Below are 14,463 nucleotides of genomic sequence, written 5' to 3' on the forward strand. Positions count from 1 at the left end.
TGGATCATAAAAACATTACTAAGATAATAAAAAAACGCTTTGACATTCAGTGAGAAAAGGTATTCTAGCTCTACTTCACTACATACCTCAGACATCATGATGTCTAAACAGTTAATATCAACTCCTGCACAAATGGTCTTTTAAAAATTTATGGTAGAACTCACAGTTCATTAACTGCAGATACTTCTGAAGAAAATTCAGCAGTTTCAGCAACAGAAGAGGAGGCTTCAGAAAACGTCTTAAGTCAAAGAGTGATTAAATAGATTTAAAGCCATTTCTTAAGTCACAGCACACATAAATGGAGGAATTGTTAAAGAAAAGCATGGAACTTGATATGGCAAAGATTTTAAACTTGTCACTGAAGAATAACAAAAATCAGCATATGATTGCCAAACTAACAAGTATGAAAATAACTTCATTTTAAAGTTAGCAAAAGGGTCCCCCATATCTTCCAGACCTCAAAGAGACCATGAAATTCTCCCTGCCCTGAATATAGGACAGAGTGATTTAGCTGATAGTAACAATGCTGTATGGTTTAAAGATGCTATATAAGAGCTTCAGTATCAGAAATAGCTATATTCAATAAATAGAAATGGTAATAGGAGCTGACAGAGTAGAAAGTTCAAAGTTTTTTGTCTAAATATTTCATATGTTCTGGTCAAGATTAATATATTTCCATGCAGACCTAGTAGATATCGGTAACAGATAGTATGTCTTCCAGCTGTGCTGAAATAATTAACATCAGCATAACAAAATTTTATCACCACCTTTTCAGACATGAAAAATTATTTTTCAAGGAAAAAGGATGCAAACAAACAGTAAGTCTAGGAGGTTATGGAGATTGAAAAAAACCCCCAAAACATCTGGAGAATATAGATGTCTATAAAAAGTTCTTTATTAATCCTGCATTTGCAAATATGAAAAACATTTGAATAACAAAATCTATGAAAGTAATAGCATTTTTGACCTATGAAAAACACGGATGTCCCTCCACAGTCACAACCTAGCCACTATCAGTATGTGTGAAGACATATTCTGTGAGAGCTCCTTTTAGCTTGCATCCTACTCTTTTGAGTTCTGATCGACAGGAGACAAAATTGACCTTTTTCACCAAGGAAAATTTTACCTCTCATAGGGGGATTTTTTTTTACCTATAAGCAAAGCAGACAAATGGAGGTTGTTAAAACCTTTTCAACTGCATACAGTTTGAATTAAACAACTATTCTTTTCCTACTAGGGTTCCTCTTGGGGGAGAATTATTTGAATATTACATCAAAGAAAGACTTGCAAAAAAGGATAGGTATCTTAGCAGGTTAATACATATCTTCATCAGCGTCATTAGCACTGAGAGAAAGGGGAAAAAAAAACCTGCCATACAAAACAATAGATATTGCATCATGTCCTAAATTCTAATCTCAGTTCCAGCAAACTTTTTTGCTACTATTTTGTCCCAATAATATCTTACACAATCATTTGTAATTGATTTGAATCTGAAAGAACTAAGGCAATTAAATAGGTAGAAAAAATACTCATACAGATAAAACTTTAAACCCCAAATCAGATCTTTACAAGCTTCATGTATATGCCTAAAAGAAAGGAATAGAAGTGAAGGATGCGTGTGTGTAGGGCTTCTGTGTTTATATCTAACGAAAACAAATAAATAAATAAATTGAAGTGCTAAACAGGCTTTCCATTAACTAAATAAAGATAAAGAAAGAAACATGAAGATAACTCAAGTATTATATGGAGACAAATTTTAAGAGATAGAGGCAGAACCTCTCCTATGTAGAGAACGTATATATAGCTTTAAGAATGCTGATTCTCCTAAAATTTTAAGATTCTCCTAAAAACCTTAGAACAGCCCAGTAAGTCAACTGAGAACCCCACTCAGATATACAAAAAGGCTTTTCACATATGCTTTCTGATACACCATTTTTTGAAAGCCGGTTAAAGTACAGATGAATGTGGTGACACATCAACTACGCTAAGTCTGTTCTCTATATTGTTTGCAATATTATTATATCTGAATTTTGCGGTTATAGCACTCCAGGAATAATTTCCTACAAGTGAGATTTGCTATCTGTTTAAGACAGACAAGGAAAAGTTCCTATATAAGCAACTACTAAATGATAAATATTACAGCAGTAATTCTCAAACTGAATAACTGTGGGTAAACTTACTTCATCAAGTGATGCAAAAGAAGCTGACAATTAAAAACAGTTAATTTCCTTTATGTTTATAAAAAAGTGAAGTTGGGGGGGATAATTTTACATCTAGCTAACACTAATGTGTCATCTTACTTTCAGACCCATCATTCTTCAACTGTGGTGGCATTCCAACTCTGTTCAACCATTTCAACACATTCTCTGGAAAAAAAACTATTTTATCAAAACAATATGAATAGTTTCCTGGCAGATTAGAGCACTGAAATGGCTCACTGCAGGATCAGGCAAAGACCAAAATTAGTGCAAGAGAAGAGATAGTATAGATCCAACTGGAAAGGAGGGCAGGACTTTGGAATTTAAAATAACAAGAAGCAGGATTGCTATGTTACGCCCTCGCTTTTATTCTCTTCCCTAGATATCCCCTGCCAGGGTCACAATAATAAGTTAGGATGTTAGGTGTATTCCAGCATGGACCTTCACATATGTGTGTGTGATGAAAGTGCAAAGTAGGCCGAGAATAACTCTCCTGATATTTTAGTTTTACCAACTGTTCTTTACTTTGAAATACACACAGATATGCCATGATAATATATAGGAGCATTATGAAGAACTAAAGATTACAGAAATCAGAAAAACTGTGATTGAATTATATATATAATTAAAAACAATAAAAGCCATGTGTTTCATTTTGTTTTCTAGACAACATTATTATTATAAATTGCAGTATGTAGAACTACAACAAGTTGATTTGGCATCCAAAAATACATAGACAGCCATAAAGAATGTTGTGGTTACTTCTGCATCAGGGAGCAGTGCAGGCCAATAGAAGAGGATCACCAAAGGAAAAGAGCTGATGCTGAGGATATGATGCTTTACACATTTAAAGGATTTTCTTCATTGAGACTGACTGTTGTCTGCAAAGACTCCAGTTCATTCACTTAGAAACTGCTTCATGATGTGAACTGTAACTGGGTGCCACTTCAGAAGCACACTTGTGATCCCAGCTGAAATATGAATGCAGATGTACTCACGGTGAATTTATATTTTTCTAAACATTAGACTGCAGATGGAAGAATTCCTACAATCAGGAAAAATTTAGGAGGCTCACAGATTTAGTGGAATTGATGCACCAGAAAGCCTTGTGAAACTAATAAATCAAGAAAAAAAGAACTGTATTCATCTGTAGACTGAAAGAAGGAGAGAAATATATTAGCAGTTGTCACTCTTCTCCCTTTGCATGAAAGGAAATTGCTTGGCAAGCATCAGGAGAGAAATCTAAATGATATGAAATAGTTACACTATGCTCCAGTGGAGAATAAGAGATGGAGGACCTTCTGAGAACAAAGTGCTGTAGAGCAGTTTATAACATAGGCACATCTGGCTTATCGAAACAGCTTATCTTTTCCCCAATCAAAAATAACATTTCTGAGGTGATGAAATGGAGTAATTCTGTATGCAGCTTATGACTTAGTTTCAGTGTTTCAAGGCAATAACGAGATACAATATCTTTGTACAAAATCACGTCTGATTTTTCTTTCAAGTTCTGGTGCTTTTAGAAGCATTTGAAATGTTTGCTGACCTTCTAGCAGTAGTTTCGTTTTGGGGTCTTATAATTCATTTATCTCATTTCAACTTTTGAGGCTATGAGATGGGCTTTGATCTGTTGTCCAGATTTGTGCAGTAGCCCCAGAAACAGCTTTTAAGCATTAGATGTGGCACCATTTAAAGCATATCAAGAGTGGCACATGTGAAGAAAGATCTCCCTGTTTCTTTTTGGATATGAAAAACTTTTGTCTGATACAGGTTGATGGATCATGTTCTTTTGATATTGAATGCTTGTGATATTGATAGTAAATAAAAGGAATTAATGGGGAACTCAAGAGTACCTATTGGAACATCTTACTGTGCTTCTCCTGTCATTTGAAGTTTCTCATTCAATTTTCACCATGTCTACAGAGCAAAATCAAAACATGATTTGTTACATGTAGAATGTATTAGCCACCTATGTTAGTTTAATCAAATTAGGATCAGTAAATGAAGACGGAGCAGTACAGGCTTTGTTGCTCATTGCCCGTCAGAGTAGACACTTGGGAATGCCCAGTGCAGATTCTTACTGTTAACACTTGCTGAGATTTGTGTTTCCAAGTCTTTACTACTATTACTTAATGTTTATTAGAAAATCTGTGGATATGTCACCAAATACTATTAGCATGCTATTGTTTTGTTGTGTTGGTAGCTAACCACCAAAATCTTTTCTCATACGTGGTTGCTGGGCTTGTCTTGATGAATGGACTTGTCTTTGTTACAGGTATAGAAACACATAAGGTACCTACGTGCATACTAACTCCAGAACCACAAACTGGGGATCATGGCTTTTGCACGTAGGCTTGCTCTCTGGGCGCAAGTTGTAACTAGGCAGTGTTGTGCCAATGCCTCATCAGCCAAGTTAAGAGCTCTATCGCACTGTATGGATGAAGACCTTGCAGTTGATGGTTATAGTAAATCTTTGTATGTCCACATGGCACTGCATAGTGCCAGGTATATAATTTGGCCTTTAGTCCTGCTGGCTTAAGTATTTCTTCATTGCATAGTGTAATTTATTTGACTTATTTAATATATGTTACATTTTACTTGAGGTTTATATTAGGATTTGGCAGCAGCTTCTGGCTCCAGTACACAAGGAAACAAATGGTGATCTTTCCTGTGACGAAATCAGTGGGTTGCCAGTTGGACTATGCTTGCATTAGCCAAGTAGAGTGTCAGTTTAATACCAATACAAGACTCTGTCAACGGTTACACAAACATTTCCTTGATGCCATCACCTTTACATCTGCCCTGAGACAGTAGCATGCATTAGTAGACTCCATTCTATGGATACGGTGCACTTTTATACAAATACATTTTTCAGTTTGAATACAAAGAAATAAGATTTAATATTTTATTTCTGAAAATTTCACTCTTCAAGATAATAATGTGGTATTACATTTTCAAGGAAGACTGTGTTTTTTAGGTAAGACAGTTGTGTGTCATATAACCTTTGATCCCTATAGCTTCAAAAATAAATATGAATATAAATATATGAAACGTTATATAACAACAGTAGAATTTTAGTCCATTCTACTTTTAGAAAGTAAAAGCATTGGTGTCTTAATATCTTGATTCCCTACAACTTAATAGGCAGATGAGAAACTGTATGTCCAATTAATTCTTGATCTTCAATATAAATTCAGCACTGCTCCTTGAAGAATCAGTCACCTATTTCTTCATGTCCCCCTATATGCTGCTCCCTCCTTTGTGCCAGCTTAAGTGTTCATTCATGTTTTCAGTAAACCATCTTAATACTTCACGAATCATCCTAACAAAAAAACCCCAACCAACAACACCAAAGAAAGCAAACCAAAACCATCCCTTTGTTCCTGATGTGGTCCTCTGAATACCTATATGAAAGCTGCCATTATTAATGGAGGGCAGTACATTGTGGTAGCATCCAGGTGCATGAGATGGGAAAGACCTCCTAGCTCTGTGTCAGTGTCTATTTTTGTCTGGCTTAAACTGCTCATGAAACTAGTGTTGGTTTTCACAAAAATCTCAGTTGTCCTATGCAGGTACATATTTAGGTCCCTGAGTATGCATACAGTTCGACACTCAGGAAATTTGAAAAATTCAGTCTTCAAATAGTTAATTGCTGTTTAAATCTGGCTTCAAATAATTTTTCTTAGTCATTTTCCTAATGTGCCATCACTGAAAAATCTAAGAATGCAACCTGATACAATGGTTTTAAATGCCCACAAGTCAATGAAAGAAATATGGTCTTTCTCTTTTTTTTTGCTTAATGGCTTGCATCTTTTATGTTGTCACATAGTTCAATGGCATAAAATTACAATAAATTAGTTTTGCAATTATCAAATTCTTCAATTTCTTTTTGACATTTAACGAACCTCAGAAGCTGCTTATTGCTTCATATACTTTGCCATCATGAATATTAGCCTTTAATTAACTGGTACTCTAATCTTAATCTTTCTAGCTATGTTGCAACGAAATAGTTTTGTTAGATTGAAGAAGATAGTATATGTTACTGTTTCTCCAATAAATGGAATACTTTCAGAATGACCTTATTAAGTCAGTAATTATAACAATATAAAATGTAAGAAGACAAAATTCATTATCACAAGGATAAGTATTGTGTGCCTTCTTTTTGTATATTTTACTTAGCAACATAAAAACACAGAGAAGCCTCAGCTGAGAGGGACCTCTGGAGATCATCTTGTCAATCCTTCTGTTGAAAGCTGGGTCCTAGATTTGGTTTTTTCAGGTACCTGACAAGACAAATCTTGAATATTTTCAGGGAGATTCCACCACTTCTCTGGGCAACCTATTCCAGTGTTTAATATTTCTGAGAGAGAAGAACTTTTTTCTTGTATCCAGACACAATTTCCCTTGAAGGAATTTGCACCTGTGTTCCCTCTTGTCCTGTGCATCGTTCTGAAAAGAATACCTCTATCTTCTCTATAAATACCTGCTAGGAATTAGAAGACTGTGATTAGATCCTCCGCTGAGCCTTCTCTTCTCTGGGCTGAAGACCTATGGTTTCTTGAACCTCCTGCCGTGATCTCCAGAAACTCTAATGTTCTTCATGGTCCTCTGCTAGACCCTCTGCCTTTTTCTTCAATTTTGCCATGAACTGGGAGGATCAGAACTGAACACAATATTCCAGGTGTGTCTTAGCAAATGTCAAGTAGAGTGGAACTCCTTGAACTGCTGACTATACCCTTACTGATGCAACACAGGGCTCATTCTGCCTTCGTTGCTACAAAGGCACTGCTCACTCAAGTTTAGTGCTGTCCATGAGAATCCCCAGGTCCTTTCCAGCAAAGCTACACCCCAGCTAGTCAGATCCCACTCATCTTGTACTGCTGCTTGGGATTATTCTGTCTCATGTGTAAGACATTACATTAATGCAATTCCTGTTGGCTCATCCTTCTAATTTGTGAAGGCCTCTCTGCGTGGTGGCTATTCCTTCTGGTGTATAGTACTTCTCCTCCCAATTTGGTATGATCCACTAACTTGGTAAGCAGGCCTTCAGTTCTGTCATCCACATGCTTTATAAAGGCATTGAACAGTATCAGACCCAATGCCAGCTTCTGTCTTTGTGACCAGCTACCCATGAGACAGTAAAAGCATATTAGCCTTATCCTAAAAGTTCAAGGCATAACATTTCTGTAAGATTCTGAAAAGCATAGTTTATGTAAGCAGCTTGGTAAATCAGATTATTTCAACTGTCACCCGGATCAGTAGGTGTTATCCCTCTGATTTCTACATTTTTTCCCTGAAATTATGAACCAGATGTGTCACATTGCAGCTAGGAAGGTCCTAATGTGTTGCACATGGAGAAATGCTAAATCTGCATGAGGAAAAGAGCTATTAATAATGGTCATTTCAGCTGTTAGGAAAGACTGTTCAACAGTTTGCTGTGAGAAACTTACCTGCTGTAGGAAAAGCAAGAAAGAGGTAATGTTGACTTTGTTTCCTGGAGAACTTGACTGGCCTAAAGATTTTGAGACAGCTTCTCACTGGATATTCTGTTCCAGAATTTAATTGTTGCTCTTTTTTTATAGCAATTAATCTGAATCTGTGACTGGCATTCTTGCATTCTAATAGTCTGCAAACAGAAAACAAAAAGAAGTCTGGTCTTAAAAAGCCCTACTTAAAATCTAGGTATAGGAAAACAAATATATGAAACAAAATAGTTCAGGAATTATAAAAAGTGAAAAAGTAAATTACACACATATACTTTTCAGCAGACTGCTGAAGATGCATGGCTAGTATGATCCAAAGAGAGGTTTGCATAAGAGACCAGTGTTCAGAATACCAAATTTGATAATGATGGTCTCCCTAATGGTAAAGTTAGGAAGGAAAGGAAACTATTTGCAAAAGGTGAACAGTATTAGCATGATGCAGCCACTTCAGCAAATATCTTGTAATGTACTTTTATCAGATGCAAACAAAAGGAACAAGTTGCCTCCATGTAATAACCTTAAAGCAGAGCAAAAGTACTCTTCAATCATGCAATGTACCATTTTTTCAATGCAGGGACAGTTCCAGTCTCTTCCTGATCAGTGATATGTCTTTGTTCTAGGCACATCTTAGGCTTGTTCCTATCTAGAGCATTTCATCACTTTGGAGTCAGTTGCTTTTCCTGGTATTTAAAAGGTCTCAATGCCTATTACATACCGAACTGACAGGAAAAACATCTTTAAGACAAAGGGGAAAACAACAGCTCACTCTCTAGACTATTGTGAAGTATTTGGTATGCTGCTACTTCTCCAGCTATACACGCTACTTTGCTAGTTATACAGTACAAGAATTATGAGATGCATAGGGTAGATAAGAAACTCCATATTAAAATGGAGACAATAATGACATCTTGAAATGAGAGATATGATAATAGATGAAAGTTATTAATGGAAATTCTTAAGAAGTGGTTTTAGGGCTAACCTTACTTAAAGTTTCATTAGTGATCTTGACAGAAAAAATTGGGGTTGTGTAATGAAATTTATAGTTGTCATAATGTTTGGAGTTGTTATTAAAACAGATGAAGATCATGGTGTCACACAGGTGGAGGTGGAAGCCCTTGGGAACTGGTGTAATAGAAATGGAATTAAATATAATAGTACAAAGTACAAGATAATGCGCTTAAAACTAATGACAAGAAATTCTGTTATTAACATAGAGCTCATCAACTAGAAAAGATAGTTGCTGTGGCAGTTAACCAAAGGAGATGCCAGTGTGATGTGGCCATGAGAAACTAAATGCAATGCTAGGAGATCTACCAGACAGAATGTATCACATGAAAAAAGACAATACTCATTGTATTTCTGGTCACTGATAATGTGGATTTAGTAAACGTGAATGGATTTCTCTTTCATCAACTTTTCCAGTCACAGCTTGAACGTACAGAAAGTTACAGGATTGCCAACACTAACTTTTGGCAAGGAATTCTATAAAGCCACTACTTGCTGCATGAATACATAACTACTTTTGTTTGTTCCAAACTTGTCACTTAATAGATTTTTTTGATGCCCTGTACTTTTAATAAAGATGACAGTGGAAATCCATCCTTATTCATCCTCTCCATGAAGTCATGATTTTATAGATCTTTATTTCATTCCTCCTTAGTCATCGTTTTACCACTTTATTCTTTTCTTGTGAAAGCCATTCTGTACCCTCAGTCATTATCCTCTTCTGAACCACTTCTAATTCTACCATATCTTTTTTTTTGAGGTAGCATATCAGAGTGGGCATACTATTTAAGACGTGGTTTCTAACCACTAAAGTAAGGATAATGCACAACAGCCTTTCAAAAGCAAGGGACAAATAAACAGATTTGTAATCAATTTTTGAAAGACTTTGTGTATATAATAGAGGAATATTAGAGGAATAATAGAGGAATGGATTTGATAACCAAGATCCTTTTAATCCTTCTAGTTTCTTTGTTCCTGAATAAAGAAGAGGAAGAAGTCGAATTAACAACAACATATTTTCTAGAAAATTTGTAAAAGTACAGTAGAAAAAGGTTCATGAGTTGAGAAGAAGAAAATGTTTGGTTTCAAATAAGATGCAGTTTGGGATTGCATTAGCTACCTCTACTGACGATAGTCTCCAAGAAATAATTAAGATTGTATCTCATGTAATCAAGACAACATATTTTTTATCAATAACTTCAGTTAAAATTTAATATAACAGTGACCCCTAATATTTTACAGAAAATAACGTTGTAAAGGACATGTGAAGGTCCTATGTGTGAAAAATATACAAGAAGAACATAGATGCTTTTCTAGTGGCCTTAAATAAGCAGTGACTCATAGACTTGCCTGAAATGAAAAAAAAAAAAAAAAAAAGACAAGTGAAAGTACTTATACTAGTGCCACTGAACAAATTATTCCTCTGCAGTAAAGTGTAGATTTATTTACATTGGTTAGAAACGCTTTTCTTGGAGTATTACTCTCAACTGCTGCAGATGTGTTTACTAAGGAAAGTTACCGCTATGCATATCAAATCTATTTTCACTAGACATGGTCTATCTGTGACAGCAATATGCAACAATGAGTCACGGTTTAGTAGCTGTAGTTGAAGCAATTTGTAGCAAACTACAGTGTAGGCATATCACTAGTGGACCCCTCTCCCTCAGCCAGTGGAAAATGATGTCAAAATACTTCGGAGGAAAAAAAGTGCCAAGTCATATTTAGGTCTGTAGTTAGCACAGCTAAATTACAGAGTAGCGCAAATGAAGGAAAGGGTGTTACATGTTTGCATTGTGTTCACTGGAAAGCTGAACGTCTGTACTGCTAGACACTAACAGAAGCATCACTGCAGACATAGCGACAAACAGAACAATACAAAATACTGGGTATAATTTATGATCCTTGAAGCTCTCACCTCTCTTTGAAAATGACACTTTCTACGTTATAAAAGGTAGCAAGTCATAAAGGTATTTTTGAAAAAAGAGATAAGCAGAGAATTGTAGGAAGTTCTTATCCCAGATGTATGGCTATTAAAAGAAAGGCAAGAGTTTCTCAGGGAAAAATCACTTGTCAAGGACATAAAAGATTAGATTAGCGCTCTCAGTCTCTTTTAGCATTTGAGATTAGCTTTGTTAATTAGCTTAAAGAATAGATTTCTTATAAGTACTTGAAATTCTATTATCGTAGTGCCAATTGTTAGTTGCTGTTACTACTATGTTTAACTGAGAAGAAAATTCCAGCATGAGCATTTTGGAATTGGACCGTCATTCAGGCACTCAGACTATGCAGTATGCTGACCAGCAATAACTCAGACAAGGAACTGGGCGGAGCTGAATCAAATTTTTCCTCCAAGGCAACACAGGCAGAGAGGAGAGGTCTGAAAGAAGACTTTCCTTCATTTCTTCCAGTACTTCAGCCATCAGTACTGAAGGACTGGAAGTCATATGAAAGCCAGATCCATAGCACTTGAGGAAAGGATATGGTGAAGGAGATTAGGTAATGGCCAGAGGAAGACGATGGAAGGTGAGAACAGTTACATTAGATGGAAATCAAGTCAAATGACTTCTATAAAGAAACAAATAGGAAAATACTTGTCAAGGAGAAATGCTTAGTTTTCCAAGAACTTCGACTACATAGTGTGAATATGTTCTTGGTGTTTTATTCTTGCTTAAAAATTCTGCGGTAATGGAGATAGCTACATCAAAATATAAATAGTTTTTATGGGACAATCTGAAAGTAGAAACAAAAAAAAAAGCAGTTAACAAAACCTGTAGATCATTGCCAAAGTGTACTTTCAAAGAAGTGAAGAATAGCATGTTAAGAAGAAAGCAAACTATAATTTAGGAGTTCAATGTCATTCTTCTTTCTCATCTGTTTCTATTTTCAGCCATATAAATTAGTTTTTTTCTAAAAATATATTACCAATGAACTATGGTTTTTTTGTGTTTGGTTTTGTTTGGTTTTGTTTTATTAAGGTAAGAGGGCCCCCACTTGCAGGAGCATTTAAAGAAAGACCAACAAAGCCCACAGCATTTCGAAAGTTTTATGAGCGAGGAGACTTCCCAATTGCCCTTGAGCATGACACTAAAGGAAACAAAATCGCCTGGAAGGTAAGTCATGGCACAGCTGTGACAGCCAGCTGAGCTTATTGAAGTGACATCCCTCATTGTCAAAGTTGGCTTATAAGTAAGTAAACTGAAATAATTTCTTAGCAAATAGAAGATGGTGGGGAAGCTGTTAGAGAAAGGCTCCTAAGTCAGCTGTCTGCCTTGGGTAACAATTAAATTATATGCTGCAAAAAGGAAGATGACAGAGTTGCTATGCCTTAGAGAATTGTCTCCTGCCCAATTCATCTCTATTTTTATGAGAACCTGGCAATGCAGCCTGTTTCAGGCAGTCCATCAAATAATGGAAGTGGCTGGATACAGTGAGCAGTGGCCATTTATCTCCCCCAAATTTCACCTTCCTGCAGGACACTTCCAAATAGGAGCTTTAATTACCTAAATGGATAGGTCAAGATTGCCTGCTCCCTGAAAATGCAGAGCAGAATACAAACGAAGGCAGATTCTCATTCCACAGCTGTACTCTCAGTCTACAGCATATGTCAGACAGCGTAATCGCTGTCATACGTGCCCCTGTTAGAGGATGACCTCCACTGCTGAAACCATTACAGCTCTGACATTTCTCTGACAAAAGGTTAATTGGCTTCAAAATAAATGTATTGCCTAATGACTCCATTCTAATGCGACTGTGTTTCTCTCTAAAAGGCTTGGTGATGTTATTTGTAAAACTTGCCAATCTTCTAAGTAACTACCGCAGACTTTTAAATTTAATTTGAAAAATGAATGCTGACCTTTAACCTGCTCCTGCTATTTAATTATTTTGGTTATCATGAATTACTTTATTGCTTTGTGTTATTTATTGGACTAGAATAAGATTTTTCTGGAAACAGTGATAGTTATAGAAAATGAACATGATATGCATGAGCAAAATATGTCAGCTTTGTAGAATGTTATAAATTGTTCATGTCAAGAACCTGATACCAATTTTAAATGTATAGCTATGTTTATTCAGCACAAAAAGGAGGGATTTTGCAATCTTATAGTTGATTCTGCTGCTAATGAAGCCAACAGGATTAGACCTATAGTGCGGTAAGTAGTGCTATATGGTGTGTAGTAACTAGATATTAAGGTAGCTTTTTTGCCTATTAAAGTGTAGAAGAGAGATTTGTGCTACCATTTTGTTGCCCGTAGCAGTGTTGAATCAGCAGAAGGAACAATTGATAGTTCTTGCAGCAAAGGGAATCTCTATCCAGCAAGACTTTACCCATGATCAGAATGAGATTCCAGTGCAACTGGCCTTTAGGTGACTCTAGAAGTGTCCTTTCTGGACTAAAACGCACAGACTTACAACATAAGTCTGCATTCTAATCTTTCATCACCAGGTAAGACTCAAAGGTGATTTTCAAGGAACTGCAAAAATCTGCAGGATTTATTTTTTATCTTGAAGCATTATAACTTCCAATTTCTCAAAGTCAGACTGAAATGTACAGACAATTTGCCTCATTTTAATTGCTATTTGATGCATACACTTCCGTCATAAGGACTAGCATTCCACTAGATGATGCTAGTGACTGCTTAGTTGACTTAGGACACAAGGAAATGGAATGAAGCTGTTTCAGGGAAAGTTCAGATGGGACACTGGGAAAAGGTTCTTCACTGAGATGGTGGTCGGTCACTGGAACAGGCTCCCTGGGGAAGCAGTCACAGCACCAAGCCTGTCAGAGTTCAAGGAGCATCTGGATGACACTCTTAGTCATATGGTTTAGTTTTAGATAGTCCTACAAGGACCAGGGAGTTGGACTCAATGATCCTTATGGGTCCCTTCCAATTTGAGATACTCATTGATTCTATAACGTCTTTCTAACTTGCTGTCTACAAGTCTTCCAACCACAGCCGAATGTCTAAAGTGTTTGCTCCCTGTATCTGACAGTTTGAATTGTTTGAAAACATACGACCTTAAGACAGTCACAATGGCAGTCTCTAGTCAAAGATCCAGCACATATATTTTCTTAACACAGTTTGCAATCTTATAGACCAAATGTCTCCCTAGTGTCCACCTACCACGGTAAAACATTGACATGTAGCTAGTGTAATGTAGGACTGAGTTGTCATGCAACAATTGCTTTTGCTATTGCTGTTAATCCTTTCTTTCAAAACAAATTATCACTACTTCAGCATGCATGCAAGAAGGCAGCGTAGTAGCGCTGCCATTCTTATATTAGTGCATGACAGGGTCCAACCTTATTTCCCTTATACTATACCACTTGATTTAGTCACAAATCAATCCAGACTGAGCTCTGTAGCAGGCACTCAAGAAAAAAATACTGAGGTAGTAGAATTACTTGAGGCTGTTGTTTAATTTGGCATGCAACCATCATTGATTATTGTGCAGTTTAAGTAGATGAAGCAGGCAAATAGGAGTTTTCTAGTTCAAACTTTACATGAGATAGCTTCTAAAGTCTTAGATACTGCCCACTGCTGCAAAAGGGTGAGAATGTTGTTCATCATTAGCTAATATTTAAACGTGCAGATAAAGTAAGGTGTGTATTTTTCACTTGTTTTAAGGACATGTGAATAGTCAAAATATCCAACATATATTTGATGGCTAATTTTTATCAGTTCACCCTACTTAGTTGTAAATCTCATTAAATAAGTATTTTTTTAGACAGATATTTTAGTCAATACTGCTTAGATTCATGAAAATGAAAAAAAATT

General features: G+C 36.2%; 1 protein-coding gene across 1 annotated transcript in view; it reads left to right on the top strand.

Annotated features, from left to right (window-relative positions):
- The window catches only part of PACRG (parkin coregulated), a gene marked incomplete at its 3' end in the record, with an annotated part of 244,958 nt that overhangs the window by 43,071 nt on the left and 187,424 nt on the right, over window positions 1-14,463 (top strand). Inside the window, exon 2 of the mRNA XM_081998403.1 lies at window positions 11,662-11,796. Within this exon, the coding sequence (XP_081854529.1) occupies window positions 11,662-11,796 (135 nt within the window). The remainder of the gene's footprint in view (window positions 1-11,661; window positions 11,797-14,463) is intronic.

Source organism: Phaethon aethereus (assembly GCF_964289735.1).
Source record: "Phaethon aethereus genome assembly, chromosome: 3".
In the NCBI taxonomy this organism is placed as follows: Eukaryota; Metazoa; Chordata; class Aves; order Phaethontiformes; family Phaethontidae; genus Phaethon; species Phaethon aethereus.